Source organism: Capricornis sumatraensis, chromosome 23, assembly GCF_032405125.1.
Source record: "Capricornis sumatraensis isolate serow.1 chromosome 23, serow.2, whole genome shotgun sequence".
NCBI lineage: Eukaryota > Metazoa > Chordata > Mammalia > Artiodactyla > Bovidae > Capricornis > Capricornis sumatraensis.
Genome location: NC_091091.1, coordinates 50,083,001 through 50,102,754, shown reverse-complemented (window position 1 = coordinate 50,102,754; position 19,754 = coordinate 50,083,001). Strand labels below are relative to the sequence as shown.

The window sequence follows — 19,754 nt, the reverse complement described above, 5'->3', positions numbered from 1 at the left end:
GCTGATGACCCGGTCTTCTGACAGCAGCCAAAGGCACCCTACCACCCTACACTGGTGAGGCTGAAAAGTAGAGAACACAGATCTTTCCAAGTTGGCCTCATCCAAAGACCATTTGTTACAAGCCACATGACAGTGTCTGAGGCCCCACAAGGCAGAGATTCACAGAAACTTTGATTCCTGCAGAATTTTATATCATGTCTCACACCGGAGTTACAGCCTGGCAGCATTTTGATGATAAATTCCTAGCCCTCTTTGCCAGAGGAAAGAACAGATTCTCTCCATCGATTAAATTAAATAAAAGATGAGATGTCATCCGGCTGAACAGAAAGCTGGAACCCAGCCTGGGGAAGGGTTGGTGGGGATCGTCAGAAGCGCCAGAGACAGGGAAGGGGAAGTATCATCACGACTGTCACCACCATGATTATCACTGTTGTGTCACCACCATCCTTTCCATCACCGCCACCATCACCACCATCACCACCATCACCACCACCAGCATCACCATCACCACCGCCACCATCGACGCCATCATCACCACCAGCATCACCATCATCACCATCACCACCATCGTCACTACCATCACCATCGCCATCACCACTATCACCATCGACACCATCACCACCACCATCATCGTCACCATCACCACCATCATCACCACCAGCATCACCATCATCACCATCACCACCATCGTCACTACCATCACCATCGCCATCACCACCATCACCATCGACACCATCATCATCAAGACCATCACCATTCTCACCATCATCATCGACACCATCTTCACCACCATCATCGTCACCATCACCACCATCACCATCACTGCTTTCAGACCTGTCATTGTGCCGAGGAATCTACATGCCTCCTCTGAGCTCTCCCAGCTGTAAAATGAGCCTCATAGGGCTGTGAGAAGGATTAAATGAGAGGGTGCGAGTAAAGTGGGAGGAGAGGGTTTGGCCGTGTTTTCAGCAAATGTCAGGCATCCTCTGATGGGGCCGCAGAGTCTCTGGGCTGCGCTGTGCTCCTTATTTCCGTCCTTCACTTCAGGCGGCATCTGGCATCTGGCGCCCCACCTGGAATAATGAATAATCATAAAAAGCACGCCAAGGAAATAGGCATTCAGGAGTTGTTTTAAGTCCAAGAGTCATTTAGGAAGACGCGAGCCTGTGGATCTCAGCTCCTCGGGATCTTGAGGATAAATAACCACATGCCCCGTTTCCGCGCCCTGGCAGGGAACTCCTGTCAGCTGCCGGGGACCTGGACCCCACCCCGGCGGACCCGCTGGCCAGGCACGAGGCGGGGCAGAGGAGCGAGTCAGGGATTTGGGCAGCAGGAGCCGCAGGACACGCCACCCTTAACCTTTGGGTCTCGGAGCAACAAGCCCTAGATGACGGCTGTGGCAGCAGTGGACACAGATGCTGCCGGCCAGGGCTTTCCAGACCTCTTGGTGGGCACGGTGGGCATCCTGCCCCTGCTCATCAGCAGCAGGAAAGGGAAGTCATCACCTGCAGGGAGAGGCCGGTGGGACCCGCCAGAGGCATCCACTTTTGGCATTTCCTGCTGCACATTTTTAGGAACAAATTAGCCAGAGGTGAAGGAGGCCGGCTTATCACATCAATGGGGACTGTAAAATTGGGAGACAGAGCTAATCTCTGTCAGAATCGAGAGGTTTAAATATTTCAACAGGACTGAAAAACAGGCTCACATTAGCATCACAGATGGAGGCGTGTTGGGATCTTCCTGTTCAAACTGTTTTTCCAAAGATGCGGTCCAACGTGCTCCCATCACCTGCGGAGGCGGCGTTGCAGGAAGTGGGCCTGCTGAGTCAGCGGGCGGGGCCTTAGACCTGGAGAAGCGCACCCCTCCCCTGTGCGCCTGCTGCGAAGAACACCGCCTTCTGAGTCAACCTCTCCCGCCCTCTCCTTCCCTCCGTCCTTCTTTCCTTCCTTCTCTCTCCCCTCCCCTCCCCTTGTAACCTGGACAGTAAAAAAGCAAAAACAAAAATCCCTTTCCTTTGAATGTAACAGGCAGCTGGTCGGTGGCCCTCGTTTCTTCGCCAAAGAGACCATTCTGACCCCAGGATGGCTGCACTGAACCTTCAGGAGGCGGAAGAGGCGAGTCTGGGTCCAAGCACTGGCCTCCAGGCAGGGGCAGAAGTGCCAAGGCCAGGGGCCTGAGTCCCTCAGCCCCAGATAAACACAGGAAAGTCCGTCGTTTGCAAAAGAACTTGCTGCCTCTGGGATCCTGCTGTACCGCGTCTGGTCTCAAGCATCCGCCGGAAGCATGTGCTGCCCTGGGCTCACGGGCAGGGTCAGAACGCCCTGGCACACGTCTCCTGAGCGGCTCAGCTGCTGGCGCTCAGAGGCGGTTCTGGGGGAGGGGCGGGATGGGAGCAGGAGTGGGGCCGAGCTCAGGGCGGGGCTTGGGCCCCCTGATGTCTCCGAAGGGGGTGCAGGAGGCAGAGGACATGCCCCTCCCCTCACAGCAAGGAGACCCCAGCCCTGCCGTGGTCCCCACCCCGACAACCACCCCAGGGCTCGGGTACCCAGCCGGGCCCCTGGGGACAACGCCTCTCACCCTCCGTATGATGTTGGCTTTACTCTATTTTTCAGTGTTAGGATTTACTTTTAGTACTAAGTTTTTCAGACTTAGGATGAAAATATTTTTAGCCAAGTTTGCCTTTGCTTTTGATTGACTCTAATTGAACGATTGCTTTGCAGTCTGGAAAGCGTCCAGTGGTTCTGAACAAAATATTTTGTGGAAAAAGCTGTAATCCGCGATCATCACATGTTCCTATTAATCTTGTTTCAAGTTACAACAATGCGAGACTTGTTTCCGCACTTCTATTTTTAACTAATGAAAATTTATTACAAAGAAATCCTAATTATACCCTCTGCAGTGTGCTACGATGGCAAATCCACTGGCAATTTCCTTTTTCCAAAATTCCACATCATGGCATAAGAAGCGAAGAATGCAAGTTCTCCTGAAATCGTTGGGCTATAAATAAGACTCCCGAATGGGCTGAGCAAGCAGGTTGTTTTTCTTTGCACATTCTGTGTGAGGTTGGATTAATCCATATTATTACCCCGATGCATGGCAGCCCCTGTTAGACGTAGCACATGGTATACATACTCTACGTCCCTAGCATGTCCCAAACTGCTGACCTGCATGTCTTCATGGCACCCTGGTCAGAGCTGGAGGAACGGCAGGCCTGGTGAGGCTGCCCTGGCTGGGCAGTTAAATGACGCTATGACCTTAACGGGAGCTTCCCAGGTGGCGCCAGCGGGAAAGAACCCACCTGCCAATGCAGGCGATGGAAGAGACTCGAGTTCGATTCCTGGGTGGGGAAGATCCCCTGAAGGAAGGCCTGGTCACCCACTCCAGTATTCTTGCCTGGAGAACCCCACAGACAGAGGAGCCTGCTGGGCTATGGGCCATAGGGTCACAAAGAGTTGGGTATGATTGAAGCGACTTAGCACGCAGCACCCATGACCTGGATGGTTGTCTCCTCCTCCCCAGATGCGGGGATAGAGACATGCCCAGACCATCCTGTGCATTGCCCTGGCCTCCGTTCCTACATGCTGGGAGCACCTTCCGAGTGGTGGCAACCACAAATGTCTGCAGATGCTGCCACAGGCCCCCCGGCAACAGATCACCTGGGGAGCCCTGATCGTGACTTCCATCAGGAAACCCGGACAGGCATGGTGTGCCTTTATCCCCGCAATTCCTGGGGTGCAGCAGGCTTTGGAAATGCACACGCCCTGCTGTTCCGGACTTGTGAGCACCCAGGATGCAGTCCTGTGTGCAGGAGGCAGGAAGTCATGGTGCTTCTCAGTGGACTTCTCTTTAGAACTCCCGGGAATGGTGGCCTGTGATCAGGTTTGCACTGGCCTGTTGATGTCACTGCCTGCAGTCAGTGGAGGCCGTGGTCCTGGAGGGTGGGAGAGTCGTTGTTGTTCAGTCACTAGGTCGTCCAACTCTGTGTGACCCCATGGACTGCAGCACACCAGGCTTCCCTGTCCTTCACCATCTCCTGGAGCTTGCTCAAACTCATGTCCATTGAGTCAGTGATGCCATCCAACCATCTCATCCTCTGTCGCCCCCTTCTCCCGCTTTCAATCTTTCCCAGCATCTGAGTCTTTTCCAGTGAGTCAGCTCTTCGCATCAGGTGGCCCAAGTATTGGAGTTTCAGCTTCAGCATCAGTCCTTCCGATGGATATTCAGGACTGATTTCCTTTAGGATGGACTGGTTGGATCTCCTTGTAGTCCAAGGGACTCTCAGGAGTCTTCTCCAGCACCGCAGCTCAGAAGCATCCGTTCTTCAGCATTCAGCCTTTTGTATGGCCCACCTCTCACATCCATTCATAACTACTGGAAAAAGCATAGCTTTGACTATGCAGACCTTTGTCAATAACCTGGTGTCTCTGCTCTTTAATATGTTGTCTGGGTTTGTCATAGATTACCTTGCAAGGAGCATCTTTTAATTTTGTGGCTGTACCCACAGAGGGGTCTGGGTGTCAGAGCAAGTGTGCCTTTTGGGCACCAGGGGTCCAGTTGGCGCCTTAGGAGATGGAAAGAGGTTGGTTGAGAGCGAGGTGCTGGGGGGACCAGTCCCAGGCAGGGCCGTGTCAGGGAGCAGGAGGGAAGGAGGTGGGAGCAACAGCGTGTGTTTGGTCAGATGCTTTCTCCCAGCAGCGAGCATCAAGGTGCGGCAGAGGGAGGTTTCCAGCTGCTTCCAATACGAGGAGTAAAACCACGAGGACCTCCATCAGATGGGGCGTTAAACAAGTGATGCGAGCTATCGAGCGGCTGATTCATAAAGGGGGGCTCTCTCTCCTTCCTCTGGGCCGCTCCGCCTGGCCCCTCGCCATGCCCACGCTGGGTCCTGCTTCCTCCCCTGTGGCCACCCCTGGGCTCACGGTCACCTAGCTCTCCCTGTCCTTTGCAGAGTCCCCAGGGTGTGGTTCTGTCTCACTGCCGTCACTAAATCCTCCCTTTTGGGCTAAACCCCCAGACGATGCTTTCTGCCCTCTGGGTGTAGATAGAATAATTTCCCCATGACTGTCTTCCGTGCCTTTGTCCACTGTCGAGTCATCTCTAAAAGCCAAAGTGGAATCAGGTTCAAGACGCAGTGACTGGTTCAAGCGGCAGATTTGCTCTGTTCGCTCCGGTGACATTGGCCTCGGGCGGGGAAGCTTCGGGGCCGCTTGGCCTCCTTCCCAGGCTGTTCTGAGTGCTCTCGACCCGCAGACCCCACCGAGGTCTCCCTCCGGCTGTGCTATCCTGTCGGGGCTTCCGTCTCCACTTTCTGCCCCAAACGCAGCAAAGCAGTTTGCATCCCAAGAGCCAAGTCTCATCTGAGCTGGGCTTTGCAAAGTGTTCAAAGACTCTGCTCCTTCCAGGGGCCTGGAGGGCTTTGAAAGGTTGTAGTGAGAATCGGGTGGGTCTCCAAGGTCTTGGTTGACTCTCTGTATCTTGTGCCCCAAAGGACGGAAGGCCACGTGAGTCCTGGGCCCGAGGAGGCGGAGAGACAGAACGTGGGCGCCAAGTCACCCCTGCCCCAGATCCTTCTGCCGCTGGAGGAGCGAGCGGCCCACTTCCGAGACATGCTTCTGGAGAGAGGGGTAAGGGGGCCCCCCGGTGGCTGCCTCTGCGGGAGTGGGGGGCGAACTGGCCGTCGCCCCCTCAGGACCACGTCCCCTTCCTCATCAAGCTGTGGGCAGGCTGCGTGCAGAACATTCAGGGGCCAGGAGACGCGCAAGGGGTCCAGTCCCGGGAGGGAGCTAGGCTTTGGAGGGTGCAATGCGTTGCAGGGCGGTTCTTGCCACCTGTCCACGGACGCGGCTGAGAAGTGAGCAGATGCGGGTCTCCCAGAAGGGATGGTCCCCAGGATGCAGCGCTGGTTTGTGTCGATGGCCTTCCTGCAGGAGCCCAGCCAGCTTATGACGTCCAACCATCCACGAGACACGCCCTGAGGTGATCTCACTCAGGGAGGGGCTCGCACCCCTCTGGGTCAGCCCAGTGGGTTTCGTGCAGGTGGGATGTCTTCACGGTTGTTGACTTCTGAATCGCCTTTGAATTGAAGGGAGACACGCATTTTATAACTGAATCTCCTTCCAATGACTTTTATTTCCTGTTTTGGCTTTTGGGTATAAAATGAGCCTGATACAGTAGTTCAGCCCAGTTGGATTTCTTCGTAAGATGAGCCCGAACACAGAAGGCAGTGATAGGAGCTGGTGTGTAATGATGATTATAATGAACACTGTAAGTGGCCTTGGGAATGCAAAAGCGAATTCCCTCTGTAGTCAGCACCCAGGACAGGCTGCCTCCTGTGAGGCCCCTCCAAGAGCAGGTGCAGCCGTGAACTGAGGGGAGGATGGTCTGTGGAGACCCCGACTTCCCCGGGGAGAGTCTGAGAAGGGCTGGCACCTGGGCAGGCGGGGCCCGAGGGCTCCCTGGAGCTGAGCCAGTGTGAGCTCTGGAAGAATTAGGAGAAGGAGATTATCTCAGCCGCACTCCGAGGGGCCCCTCGTCTCCTCAGCACCATGAATTTTAATGCACGCGTCGTTTTATCTGTCTGGAGACACACTCAAAAGTAAAATACAGCCCTCGGTGCGAGGACCTGGAGGAGAAGCAGGCTTGTGATCTCAGAGTGGCAATGCCATGTGTCCAGTGTGAAGTCACGAGGACGCTGAGGGACGTGTGAGCTCACACGTGCAGGACCCATCCCCGGTGTGGACGGAGGGCAGGTTGTTTTAAAAAACATGATTTTAAGAGTTATATTTACTAGGCTAAAATGCTGTTTTAAGATAATCCCTCCCCATACAACTTTCTTCTATCTTTCAAGACGTAGAGGTGATTTCATCACAAAATCCTGTAGGATGGGATGGCCTTGGAAGCAGCTGATGTTCTTGTGAGGGATGTATCTGTTTGTGTGTGTGTATGTGTGTGTGTGCGCTGTGTGTAGAGGTGCGCGTGTATGTGTGTGTGTGCTGTGAGTGTACACACATGTGTGTGTATCTCTCTGTGTGTTCTGTGAGTGTATGTGTGTGCTGTGTCTACACGTGTGTGTGCTATGAGTGTATACACGTGTATCTGTGTGTCGTGAGTGTATGTGAATGTCTCTCTTGTGTGTTCTGTGAGTGTATATGTGTGTGTATATGTGCTCTGAGTGTGTGTCTGTGGGTGTTTGTGTGTGTACTGTGAGTGTATACACGTGTGTGTCTTTGTGCCATGAGTGTATGTGTCCCGCTGTGTGTTCTGTGAGCGTATATGTATGTGTCTCTGCGTGTGTGTGTGTGCTGTCAGTGTGTACACGTGTGTGTCTGTGTGCCATGAGTGTATGTGTGTGTGTGTGTGTGTCTCTGTGTGTTCTGTGAGTGTGTATACATGTGTATCTGTGTGCTGTGAGTGTATATGCACATCTCTCTGTGTGTTCTGGGAGTGTATATGCGTGTGCATCTGTGTGTGTGTGCTGTGTGTACACGTGTGTGTGCTGTGCGCCGTGAGTGTATATGCATGTCTGTGTGTTCTGGGAGTGTATATGTGTGTGTGTCTGTGTGTGTGTGCTGTGTGTACACATGTGTGTCTGTGTGGCGTGAGTATATATGTGCATCTCTCTGTGTGTTCTGGGAGTGTGTACACGAGTGTGTCTCTGTGCCATGAGTGTATATGTGCATTTCTCTGTGTGTTCTGAGTGTATACACATGTGTGTCTCTGTGTGTGTGCTGTGAGTGTGTACACGTGTGTGTCTGTGTGTCTGTGTGCCGTGAGTGTATATGCATGTCTGTGTGTTCTGGGAGTGTATGTGCGTGTGTGTCTGTGTGTGTGTACACACGTGTGTCTGTGTGCCATGAGTGTATGTGCGTGTGTGTGTCTCTGTGTGTTCTGTCAGTGTGTACACATGTGTATCTGTGTGCTGTGAGTGTATATGCACATCTCTCTGTGTGTTCTGGGAGTGTATATGCGTGTGTGTCTGTGTGTGTGTGCTGTGTGTACACATGTGTGTCTGTGTGGCGTGAGTGTATATGTGCATCTCTCTGTGTGTTCTGAGTGTGTACACATGTGTGTTTCTGTGTGTGTGTGCTGTGAGTGTACACGCATGTGTGTCTGTTCGGTGTGTACTCCCTACCGGTCCCACCGCAGACCCCACGTGGCCGATGTGCAGGGCTTCCCTGAGTCTTCCCCTCACTCCCTGCTTGGCCCTCACTGCCCCGTTCTCAGCCTCTCCACATCAACAGCAAAGACATGACCTCTCCCCCCGGCTAAGGAGAGGGGGCCAGGAACACGGGCCAGAGTGCCAGGCTCTGGCCGCCCCGGCCCACTGCTCCCACACTGGAGAAGTGGGTCCGCCATCAAGTCCCAGGTGCCCCAGGAGGATGGAGCCGGCTGGGTTTAGAAGCCGTCACTGCCACCCGAAGGGGCTGCTTGCTCCGTGGCCATCGGGCCAGCCTCAAGGTCCTGGGGGCTTGTGCCCAGTGTCACCGCTGGTCTGGGCCCTGAGCTGTCTCATTCGCCTGCCCTCCTTGCACTCTTGGCCTGAGGTCTCTTTCCCGGGAGGCCCTCTGAGCCCTGCCTCCCTGGCTCCCTGGCTGACACGTGGAGCCTCACGGCTGCTCTGTGTGCCTCCCTCGTTGCCAAGTCGTCGTGCTGGGTCCTGTAGGCAGGGGACTCTCTGATGCCCCCACTGGGCTCCTCGAGCCTGGCTCCAGGCACTGGCTCCCAGAGGCACTCAGGGACCTCCGGGATTCCCTTCATGTCCAGACCCTCGTCTTGCTGCATGTGCCCTGGGCCGGCCCAGCGCTGATCAGAGAGTGGGCCCGTGGAGCCTGGATGAGGGGTGTATCTCCTGGAGCAGCTGTTCTTTCTGTTTCCTTCTCCTCCACTCGTGTGGCCTCGAAGCATTTGCAGGATAAAACATCACTCACGATAAAGCAGGCTTCTCTCCCCACAAAGTCACCAAGAAGAGGATTCTTCTCTGCAGACCACGGGGTGGAAGCGCCTGAGTCTTGCCGCCATGCCTCTTCTGATGGCAAGGACAGTGCAGAAATAGTCACAATTCTGAGGTCTGAATGAACCCAGCCAGTCTGCCCCAGGGGAATTAACTGAGAATTCCCAGAGAAGTGATAGCACCGTGAGCATTTGAGAAATATATGCAGCATTCATCTCATCAATGTCTGGATTTCCACCTCTTTGTTTTGGAAACCAACCACTTCCAACTTACCCGCACAGCATGATATTAAGCCACTTGGAGGGTGAGGACTGCTGGAGACCCCACCCCGCCCTCCCAAGGACACTGAGCCTACGTGGTCTCTCTGACGCACCCCAGAGCCCTCAGCTGAGCCATTTTACTAAGGGTGTGTTCAGTGCATTCTTGCCTCATTGAGCTGATTCCATCCAGCCTTGGTCCTTAGATATATTCACGTATGAGAATCAGCAAAAACAATGTGGAAATGGGAGGTACCAGCCCCAGTACTCTGGGTTTTCCCAGGAGACAGAGACGGGGATGAAGCTGAGACCCTCATCTTACAAGGATTTCAGAAGAAGCTCACATACCCCTCAGGAATAGAGAAGACCAATCTGAATGTACTGCTGATGTTATAAAGCAATGCCCACATTTATGACTCTTAACTTTATAAAGTATGTCGGCAGATTTTATGAGTTACTCATGCTCAAGAGACTTTGATGGCTAAGCCCATCAGATTTCTAGCTGCTTAAAAATGAGGCTGAAAAAGGTCACCTTTTTCATAGACTGAGTGATTAATAAGATTTTTTATTGCATTTGTTCAATCCTTCAGCTCAGAGATTCATGTGCTTATAGAAAGAGGGAGCTAGGTGTATGGATTTCCAGTAGTTTAAAAAGGGCATGGTTTGGGGTATGCTGTAGGGATTTTGGCTTGGGGAAAGGCCTTCAGTTTTGTGGTTTTTTAATATGTAAGTGGAAGGCTTTGTTTTTATATTCTTTCACCAGTATAAACCACAACAGAGCTCTCTTTAAACTTCAGTCTATAAAGGGCAGGATTAATTGAGTAGCAGCTGATTAATTTAACCCTGTCTATTTAGATAAATACATTAGAGACATTTTATCGAGGGGCTCTTCCTTCTGCAAAATAGCCCTTGGGAAGTGGCTTTCCCAGAGGCCAGGAAAGAAAGACTGTTCCATAACCTTGACTCTTGATTGAGATACTGCCGGGTCCCTCTGCAGGGGAACCGCGGCCAGCTTCGCAGCTGCGGCAGCCTTGGGGAGACTGACTGGCACAGTGGCCAGCCCTGCAGCCGAGACCCCTGGACTTTGGATCTGAGTCTGTGTTGGAAAAAGGAATTCACAGTCCGCCCACCCTCCCTGGCTGAGCCACAGGGCTCTCTCTCTGCGCTAAGGAGTTGTTGGTGCAAGGGCAGTCCAGATGAAGGAGAGGCTCTTCCCCTGGTGCCCTCCTGCCATCGCAGCGGCCGTGCCTTCTCCCTTCCCCCGGGTGGGGGGCAGGAGCACCTCCCCTGTGGCTGGCGTCTAGTGCCCCCTTGCCCAGATGCGTAGGTGGTGTTGCCTGAAGCTGTAGTGGCCGCTGGGCCAGGACGCTGCGGGAAGGGCTTGGTCCCCCTCGTGGGCAGGTATACGTCCGTGAGATGGCCCTGGAGGCTAAGCCCCTGAGTCCTGGAGGCTGTCAGGAGCTTCTCGAAGAGACGCATCCTTGCTCCTTAGGAAGTTTATCTGCTTCGTGTTCCTATGGCAACTCTTCAAAGTCTCACCAGACACATGCCACTAATAAAATAAGATTGTGCCATCGAAGGAGTACATGCTCTTTATAGGGAAGAAGCAAAATTCAAAGAACAGAAATAAAAATCACCTGAAGTCCTAAGACACGATCGTGGCCATCAACGGATACCTTTCCTTCTAGTCTTTTTTTCCTAAAAGCAGATTTTAAGGCAATAGCAAAATCAAACATTCGTATTATATAGTGCAATACATATCATACAGTATAGTTATGTAGTATAAGCAGGACTGAGCTGTGGTTAAGCGTGGCTGAGCCAATTTTTTATTTTAATTGCCTATTAACTTGGGCTGTGCTGGGCCGCCACTGCTGCCTGCAGGCTTTCTCTAGCTGCAGTGCGAGGCTCCTTATTGCGGCGGCTCCTCTCGTTGCAGAACACAGCTCTAGAGTGCCGTGGGCCACAGTAGTTGAGGCACGTGGGCTCAGCAGTTGTGGTTTGAGGGCTCTAGAGCTCAGGCTGAGTAGCTGTGGCACCATGGAGCTTCGCTGCTCCTCGGCATGTGGCATCTTCCCTGGCCAGGGATCAAACCCGTGTGCCCTGCATTGGCAGGCAGATTCTTAACCACTGGACCACCAGGATGTCCCATTTGTTTTTAAAAGATAGGTAATTTGATAAGGTTCAACCTAATGTATACATTTGTATACTGCTTTCTCCTTTGAAGCAGTTTTAAAATATTATAAACCTTTGGAAACGTTTTTGATGAGGATATAATTGTCAGTTCATTGTCCATTCAAAGCGCCCTCATTTTCATTCATTTAGCCTGCTGCTCAGTTTTGCTAGTTTAAACAGTATTCCAGTGACCGTACTGATGCATGAATGTTGGTTTATGTGTGTATGGGATTGCTTCCTGTGTGCCGGCAACATCTGACCTGTATTATCAAATTGTTTTGGAAAAAGTTGTTTTCACACAATGTATTCTCCCAGCAGTGCTTGAAAGTTCCTGAAAATTTGTTTTCTCAGCACGCTCCACCACCACTGAATAGTAAGGAGCATAGATATTTACTACTTATTATTTTTTGAATCTCACGGTTCCTTCCCTTTGATTTGTGTTTTCTCTCGGCTTTTGTGCTGTGGTTCTTCTTTCCTGAATTAACTGCCACAGCTTTTGGTGATTCCACTCTGCAGGTATTACTGTGGCCACCTCTCTATTGGTGATTAGACAGCGGTCTAACTAGATGACCCAAGGGGCAGGGCACGTGGACCACCCACTCTAAGCTTAAGATGGGAGTATAACTAGCCATAGCGTGAAAACTAAGTTAGGTGAGATATTGTGGGATAACAGTGCAAGATTTTATTTACTGATCAAAATACACACACACACACACACACACACACACACACACCACAGGAAGCGGTAGAACACGCTGAGCACTGGGAGACGGGGTGGAAGTCGGCAAGCCCCAGAGTCTGGGGGGGGCACCCAACCCCTCTGTCATTTCGGGATTCACCTGGGGGTCACCTGGCTCACAAGACCTCTCCACATGCTGACCATTCCCTCTAAATTTAAGGTTGGAGCATCGCCAGGGGCAATACTGCACCAGGGAGGGGTGGGACCAGGAGGAAGCCCTCCACTTCCTGCCCCGCGACTGGAAGAATCGCAGGCGGGTTCCAGCAGGTTCTACATGGTGGCTCCCTGGAGGGACCTCCTCTCTCTTGCATCACCCTCAGCCCTTCTCCTTCCCTGCATCGTTGGCCTGTATGCCTGGAATTCCCTCCCAAACATCAAGACGACCCTGCGTTCCGGGCAGGCTGAGCCCGGAGCGCGGCCTGCTCACTGCGTCCTGAGTTCTGCCCGCCTCAAGCCGCCTTGAATTGTCAGGAACTCCAGAGCCAGAAATAGAAGACACAGCTGTGTGTTCCAGGAAATTGGATAAAGAGGGTAATGGTGTGAGTGCTAATTGCAAGGAACACGCCGTCTGTCATCCGCAGAGCCGCAGGCAGCGAGGAGGACAGAACAGAGGCCCAGAGGGAGGGAGGGCGGGCGGACGGGGCACGTGTTCACACCCGACCTTCAGGGTCAGGGCTGGGTTGAGGGGCGGGAGGCAGCCCTGCAGGGAGGGGAGGCGTGGAGTGCGCCGCTGACGGAGGCGGTGGTGTTGGGACCAGGCTGGGGGCTGGACGTGGAGAGCCAGGAGGGCACCCCTGCCAGGCAGGCAGGCGGTGGCCCCTGACCCATGATGGGGGTAGACCCTGTTCCACGATGTGGCAGCAGCAGTCTGAGCTTGGGGGCTGCGCCCCGGCCAGGGTCCACGTGGTTGCTCCTTCCCTGTGCCTGTTCTGAACGACAAGCTCTGGTGTCGGCCCTTGCAGAAATGGCAGGGAGCACAGTTCAGACACTAAGGATGAGTCGGGCTGGGGGAGAGTCTGCCGGCAGGAGGCTGGGAGGAGGGAAGGGCCTGACCACCAGCTCAGCCCAGGGGGCCACTGCCCAAGCTCTCCTGGTTCCCAAACGATGGTGATACTCCAGGATGGGGCTCCAGGGGGAGGTCAAATAAAGAAGTGTGTGAGCGCTAGCCAGAGCCCTAACCTGGCGGCGTGGGCCATGCCCACACGCATTTGCACCCGGACGGAGCACCGACCTTCGCCTGTGACAGGGTGTCACCCGGCGTCAGCACCCTGAGGTGTTCAGATGCTTCTGGGAATATGTTGCCAACTGTCAGGAGACGACGCGAACCTCACAGGACACAGCCCAGGAGAGGAGACGGAACCACCCCAGACCCGGCCAGGCTGCAGGGAAGGACTGACTTCCACAGGAGAGGATCTCAAATGGGCTGAAGAATCCCACTATCCAGGACCAAACCACATGTAAAATGCCATAGTATCAAAGGCAGGTCTGTTACGCAGATGAGGGATGAAGACCAAGGTGGAGAATGAAGGCCACGTTGGAGGCAAGAGGGTGCATTCGTCTCAGGGACCTGCTGCATGGGGACATCCCGACAGCGGTCTCAGGACTCCAACCCCGGGACACCCATCCCAAATGACCCCCTCCCTTGAGGCGGGCTGGCCTGCGAATAGGATGGAGGCGTTCCCCTGTGATGGTGTGGTAGTATGTTATGTAAGATGAGGCTTCACATATAGAGATTCTCCCACTGGCTTTCAGGAAGCTGCCCTGTTGCAGAAGGGGCCACGACAGGGAATGTGGGGACCCCTGGGAGCCGAGAATGGCTCCCCACTGGCCTCCAGCAAGAAAGGGGAGGCCTTGGCCCTGTCCCACAGAATGAGCCTACCAGGACGTGCCTGCAGAGACGCAGGCCTGGGGAGGGTGGTCCTCCATCAGGAGTGAGTCTCACAGTTGAGGCAGCGACAGTCATCAGGGTCCTTTGGGAAGAGTCGGCCTGGTGGACGAGGCCGTGCCCCCCTGCAGGCACTGCCAGGCCCCGTTTCCCTTGGCTGTCCAGCCTGCCCGTGGGCTCCAGCCTCGGTCTCGGGCCCCGTGCCCGGGCTGCCCCTCCCCCAGCACGGCACCCTCCCCTGCACGTCAGAGCACGTGTTGGCACGGCTGTCAGCTTACGTGACGCCGTCTGTCTTCTCGTCACAAGTTAGTCTTTGTGGAAAGGACTCTTCCTGCCTCGTATGTTGTCCAGTTGCTCAGGCGTGTCTGACTAAGTCGTGTCCGACTCTGTGCCCCATGGACCGCAGCACTCCAGGCCTCCCTGTCCGTCACTATCTCCCAGAGTTTGCCCAAGTTTGTGTCCTTTGAGTCAGTGATGCCGTCCAACCATCTCATCCACTATTGCCCCCTTCTCCTTCCACCCTCAATCTTTCCCAGCATCAGGGGCTTTTCCAAAGAGTTGACTCTTCACATCAGGTGACCAACGTATTGGAGCTTCCGCTTCAGCACCAGTCCTTCCTATGAAATTCAAGGTTGATTTCCTTCAGGAATGACTGGTTTGACTTCCTTGCCTTGTATACAGATTGTAATTTCCTTTGGAGCCAAGGATGAAATCTTTTTTGTTGTTGTTGTTTAGTTTGTTATCCATCTAGAACTCCTAAAATTCTCATCACAGTGGTGGAGTCAGTTGTGTGACACCAGTTCTTAATAATCACCGGCCTTTCGTACAGAGCTGGAAGCTTGAAGGGGTTTCCAGGGCTCTACGTGATGGACTGACCCTATCTTATTGGGCTGAATTGAAGTTGCCCATCCCTCCTCTCCATGTCCACCCTAATGCTCACGTGGTCAAGCATCAGCTCTGGCTGAGCAGAGGGACCATTCTGCCCTGATATTCTTCCGGAGTACCCCCCACCCCCTCACCCCGCCATGACATGTCAACACTTCACCATGTTCTTAATCAATTGAGAAAGATCCCTGGGTGGAGCTTGGTTCACCCTGCCCATAAAAGAGCTCATGAGTTTTAAAAAGAATTTTGATATTTATTATTGAATACGGAAACTGTCAATTTAGAAAATCTTTATAATGTTCCAAGCAAGTGAAAGTTGCTCAGCCATGTCTGACTCTTTGCGACCCCATGGACTATACAGTCCATGGACTTCTCCAGACCAGAATACTGGAGTAGATAGCCTTTGCCTTCTCCAGGAATCTTCCCAACCCAGGGATCAAACTCAGATCTCCTGCGTCGCAGGATTCTTTACCAGCTGAGCCACAAGAGAAGCCTGTTCCAACCAAAGCCCATGTCTATTGAAATAGTGTCTCTACCAGCCATACTGCAACCTGCTCAGAAGGAGGAGCGGGTGGGCCTTGTTTGAGAAACCTGCCCACCAGCTTCTCCTCTCCACTGCGCTGAGTCCGTCCCCCGCCCGGGCCCCTGGGAGCACATCGCATCCGGCTCTTCCCGCTGCTCTCAGGACAAGCCCCTGGTTCCTGAGGAGGCCAGCGAGTGTCCCCACATCCGCTCAGGCCGTCTCTCCCACGTCTTCCCCGCTCCGCACAGCCTCCTACATCCCCCTGAGACCCCCACATTCCCCCAGTTCCCAGAGCTCGGCCTCGGCACCACGAACAGCCCATGCTGCACACCCTCCCAGGCCCCTCCATGGGCCAGGTCCCGGCACCATCCGCCCTGGAGACAGCTCCCCCTAGGCCAGTAGGGGCCCTTCTCTGTGCCCTTGGCTCCTGGGCACATCTCTTTGTGCCCAGAAGGACACTCATGCCCCCGGGAGATCCTGAATTCACTTTCTGTCTTGCCCCCCGCCAACCTCTCAAGGTCAGTGGCCTTGATTTATTTTCTCTGAACCCATAGCGCCCAGCAAGGGGCCCAAGACATAGCCAATATTTAGTCAATGTTTTTAAGTGAATAAATTATTTTTGGATGACTTGAAAGTTTCGCTGCCCCATCAGCTGAGAATCTGGAAGTCTCAATCTCCCAGCAGCAATGAGCTGCTCACCTGGATCTCAGGTCCCAACACCTTCTCCGATAAGAGGGACCAGGGCTTCTCAGAGAATGCTGATTCTAGGGCCAACGCAGTAGAGACAGGAGCTGACGCTGGGGCATCTTCAAGGGCCCAGAAAACAGAACAGTGGGGATACGCTCCCGGGACGCAGGAGGCAACCACAACAGCCAGCCTGGAGCAATCTGGGCACAAACCAGCAGTCAGATTAGATTACAAGCCCAAGTATGAAATAAACATCCATGAGTTTAAACAGACATAAACAGATTGAGCTAGCAAGTAAATGTGGGAGAATGGATACATACCCCATCCAGAAGGAGTCCAAGGAACTTGTACAGATTCTTCCAAATCACGAGATGGGTCAGGCCCCTCAGGTGGCGTCATCGACTCAATGGACACGAATCTGAGCAAACTCTGGGAGACAGGGAAGGCCAGGGAAACCTGGAGCGCTGCAGTCCACGGGGTCACAAAGGGTCAGACATGACTGAGCAATTGAGCAACAACAGAACAGGCACACGGAGAGAGACTGTACACGGAGCAGGCACACGGGGACTGCACACAGAGCAGGCACACGGAGCAGGCACACGGGGACTGCACATGGAGACTGCCCTCCCAAGAGGACAACACGACTTAGGGCAAAAGAAGAAATGCAGAGAAGAGAGGCCTCGGCCAGACGATCAAGGTCAGCACCGGCTGTGATACGTCACATTGACAGTATGGACCTTGATAGGAAGCGCACGTTACTCTGGGGTCTTCCTCCCCAAACCCACAGACCCAGTGACCCAGTGGAACCGTGAGAAAAAGTGGGACAAAACTCAGCAGAGGGGCATCTCATGGAGCACCTGACTGGCTCCCCTCAGAGCTGCCAAGTTCATCCAGACCAAGGAGAGTGAGAAGCTGTATCACCCCTAAGAGCCCGAGGAGGTGTGAGTGCATGCGGTGTCTGTCCTGGTGGGATCCCAGGACAGAAAAACATTAGGCAAAGACTAGAGGAGCTGAGTCAGGCGCAGACTCCTGCTAACAGCCGTGCGGCCCATCCAGCACGCCAGTGTTGCGATGTTAGCGATACAGTGAACCGGGGGTAGGCTGGACGGCAATTTCACAGTATTCTCGAGAGTTTTGTGTAGATCCAAACTACTATAAAATAAGGCAGTTTGGTTAAAAAGTTACCTACCTGAGAAAGGTTTAAATGTTGATTAAAAGTCAATTAAAATTGTGCCAAATTCTGACTAATTACAAGACGCTGCCCTCTGTTAAGGCCTGTGCCATCCTGAAAACTGTTACAAGTATAATTTCTCCTCTCAAGATATGACATTTGAGAATGTCTCAGACTCACAGAGACTATCAGGGCTTTGCATCAGGGCACTTGGCTCTGGAAGATATCCAGGGAAGACATAGTGTCATGAGTCTAGAAATTAAATTTTCTTATGCTCGAAAAATTGATTTTCTTAAAAGTTTGACAAGTCAAACACTTTTAAACGCCGCTGCGTCCCCAAACCCGTGGTTCCTTAGGGCTGTTTCTCACCATCGACCAGTTCATTGTGACTCAGGCTCAGCATTAGATGTTAAAAGCAACCCTATTGAATATCTTTCTCCAGGTGTCAGCATTTTCCACCTGGGAGAAAGAATTACACAAGATCGTGTTTGATCCACGCTATCTCCTGCTGAACTCGGAGGAGCGGAAACAGGTAAGGTGGTGGGAGGCACGCTGACAGGCTCAAGAGACGAGGCTTTAAACTGATGCTCCGTCCAGAGGTTTCTGTGGACGAGCGGGTGCCTGGTGTCTTTGCTATGTCTGTGGGGAAGCTGTGAGGTGGAGTGCTAGCCCGTGAGCTGTGAAGGGAAAGTGCCCTGGCTGCAGATGGGGGTTACCCTTGTTCCTGCTCTTGGCGAAACGTTTGGTCAGGACCCCTAGAGACAATGCTCATATTTGAAGGTAAAAACTCAGTGTGGGGGCACGTTAACCGTATCCTAGATGACTGGATTAAAGAACTTAAGATCCAGTATAAGGACAGTGACCTAGGAGAGGCCCAGGGAACATAGGAGCAGAAGTAACGAGTGGACGTTTCTAGAAAGCAGATCCCCAGAAAGGCAAGAATGGGTTGCAGGTAGCTGGCCTGGAGGTCATTTTAAATGGGTACCCTGTAGAAGTCTACCCTGGCGTGCTGACCAGTCCCATCAGGGAGCCAGAACCGCTTCCAGGATTAGACAGACAGACGCGGTGCGGACCGGTGGGGAGGCCTGAGTTCTCACAGCCCTGCTGACGTCTGTGGCTCCCGGACCGCACACACCCAAGAAGGGCCCTGAGAGAAGCTCCAGAAGGATTCCGGCTCTGCTTCCGCATCTCTGGTTCCATCCCAGCCACGCTTCTCCCCCCGACTTCCGAGTGCAGAGCGGATGCGTGTGCAACGTGGGTGACCGGGAGCCACCCCCAGAAGCAGAAGCCCCTCGAGGGCCCTCTCAGGAGAGGGCCATCAGAAGCGTCCGTCTGATTTCAGACGGCAGGGTCGGGGAAAGCTGGAGCTGGGAGGACAGAAAGTGCGGCTTTGTTTTCAATTCTGTCATCAGCCCGTGAAGTTCCCTTAGGGTGCAGACCAGGGGCTCAAGAGAAGGCACTCGGCCAGGGCCTTACTTGGAGTCTGGAGGTTTTATATCCATTTTCCCCTCAGCTGAGGAAACCCGGCGACTTTAATCATTGGTAACATCACCCCCTTTTGTTGCAGAATTAGAAATCAGAAAGCTCACTCTCCAACCATGATCACATGTGGTGAGAAGCTCATTTAATTTGGTGACAGGGTCACTTTAAGCCATAACTGGTGACACGGCACAGCTGCCAGTGGCGTCTCACTGACCTTCGAGGTCAACGCTGTTGCCTTCAGTCCATGGATGTTTTCAGAGGCCATCAGCCCCTTAGAGGAAGCTGGAGAAGTAAGACTCTCCTCTGCTGATGGCTTCATGATGAGGCCCCGTCTCTCAGAAGGCAGGGCGCTCAGGGCCTGTTTGCTTGCTGGACAGACTGGGCTCCCGGGCGGAGTGGGGACTCCTGCCTGCCACCCAGGAGGGTGGTCATGATATGAGGAGCACCCTCAGGAGCAGCCGGGCTGGACTCCCGCGGCCCCGGTCAGAGAGGCAGGCTCCAACGGAAGGGGCTGGGGTGCCAGGAAGCACCGGGGGCAGACAGACCAGACTAGATGGACGGTCAGCTCACGCCGAGTCCACCCTTAGCGTGGAGCTTGCAGGCATCCTTATGAAATGACCAGGGGACACATCAGGCCCTCCAACGTTTACAGTGCACACAGGAGGTGCTCATCCCGCAGTGTGGTCCCTGAGCCCCATGAGGAGGAGGAGGCCAGCTCCCCGTAGCTGACGTCCTTCAGCACCAGACAGCCTCAGAGGGAACCCGGCACCATCAGAGCGACCCACCTCCAGGCAAAGCGGCAATGTTGTCATTTCTCAGAGGTGCAGAGCTGAAGCTGAGCTAATGAAGGAGACAGCATTTGCGCCCCATTCAGAAAACACGGTCCTATTTATGAATGGATCCGGCTGGCAAGCGGCAATCATGGACTCGGGGGGGACCCACTGTCCCTTAGTGTTCCGTGGGAAAAGCGAAGGCTCACAGTGTGTTCGTTGCGTCCATCCCT

At 53.7% G+C, this 19,754-nt stretch overlaps 1 protein-coding gene across 1 annotated transcript in view; it reads left to right on the top strand.

Moving 5' to 3' along the window:
• Nucleotides 1–19,754, top strand: part of TCERG1L (transcription elongation regulator 1 like) — a 198,981-nt gene that overhangs the window by 170,411 nt on the left and 8,816 nt on the right. Inside the window, exons 9-10 of the mRNA XM_068961619.1 lie at nt 5,489–5,624; nt 17,712–17,801. Of these exons, the coding sequence (XP_068817720.1) occupies nt 5,489–5,624; nt 17,712–17,801 (226 nt within the window). The remainder of the gene's footprint in view (nt 1–5,488; nt 5,625–17,711; nt 17,802–19,754) is intronic.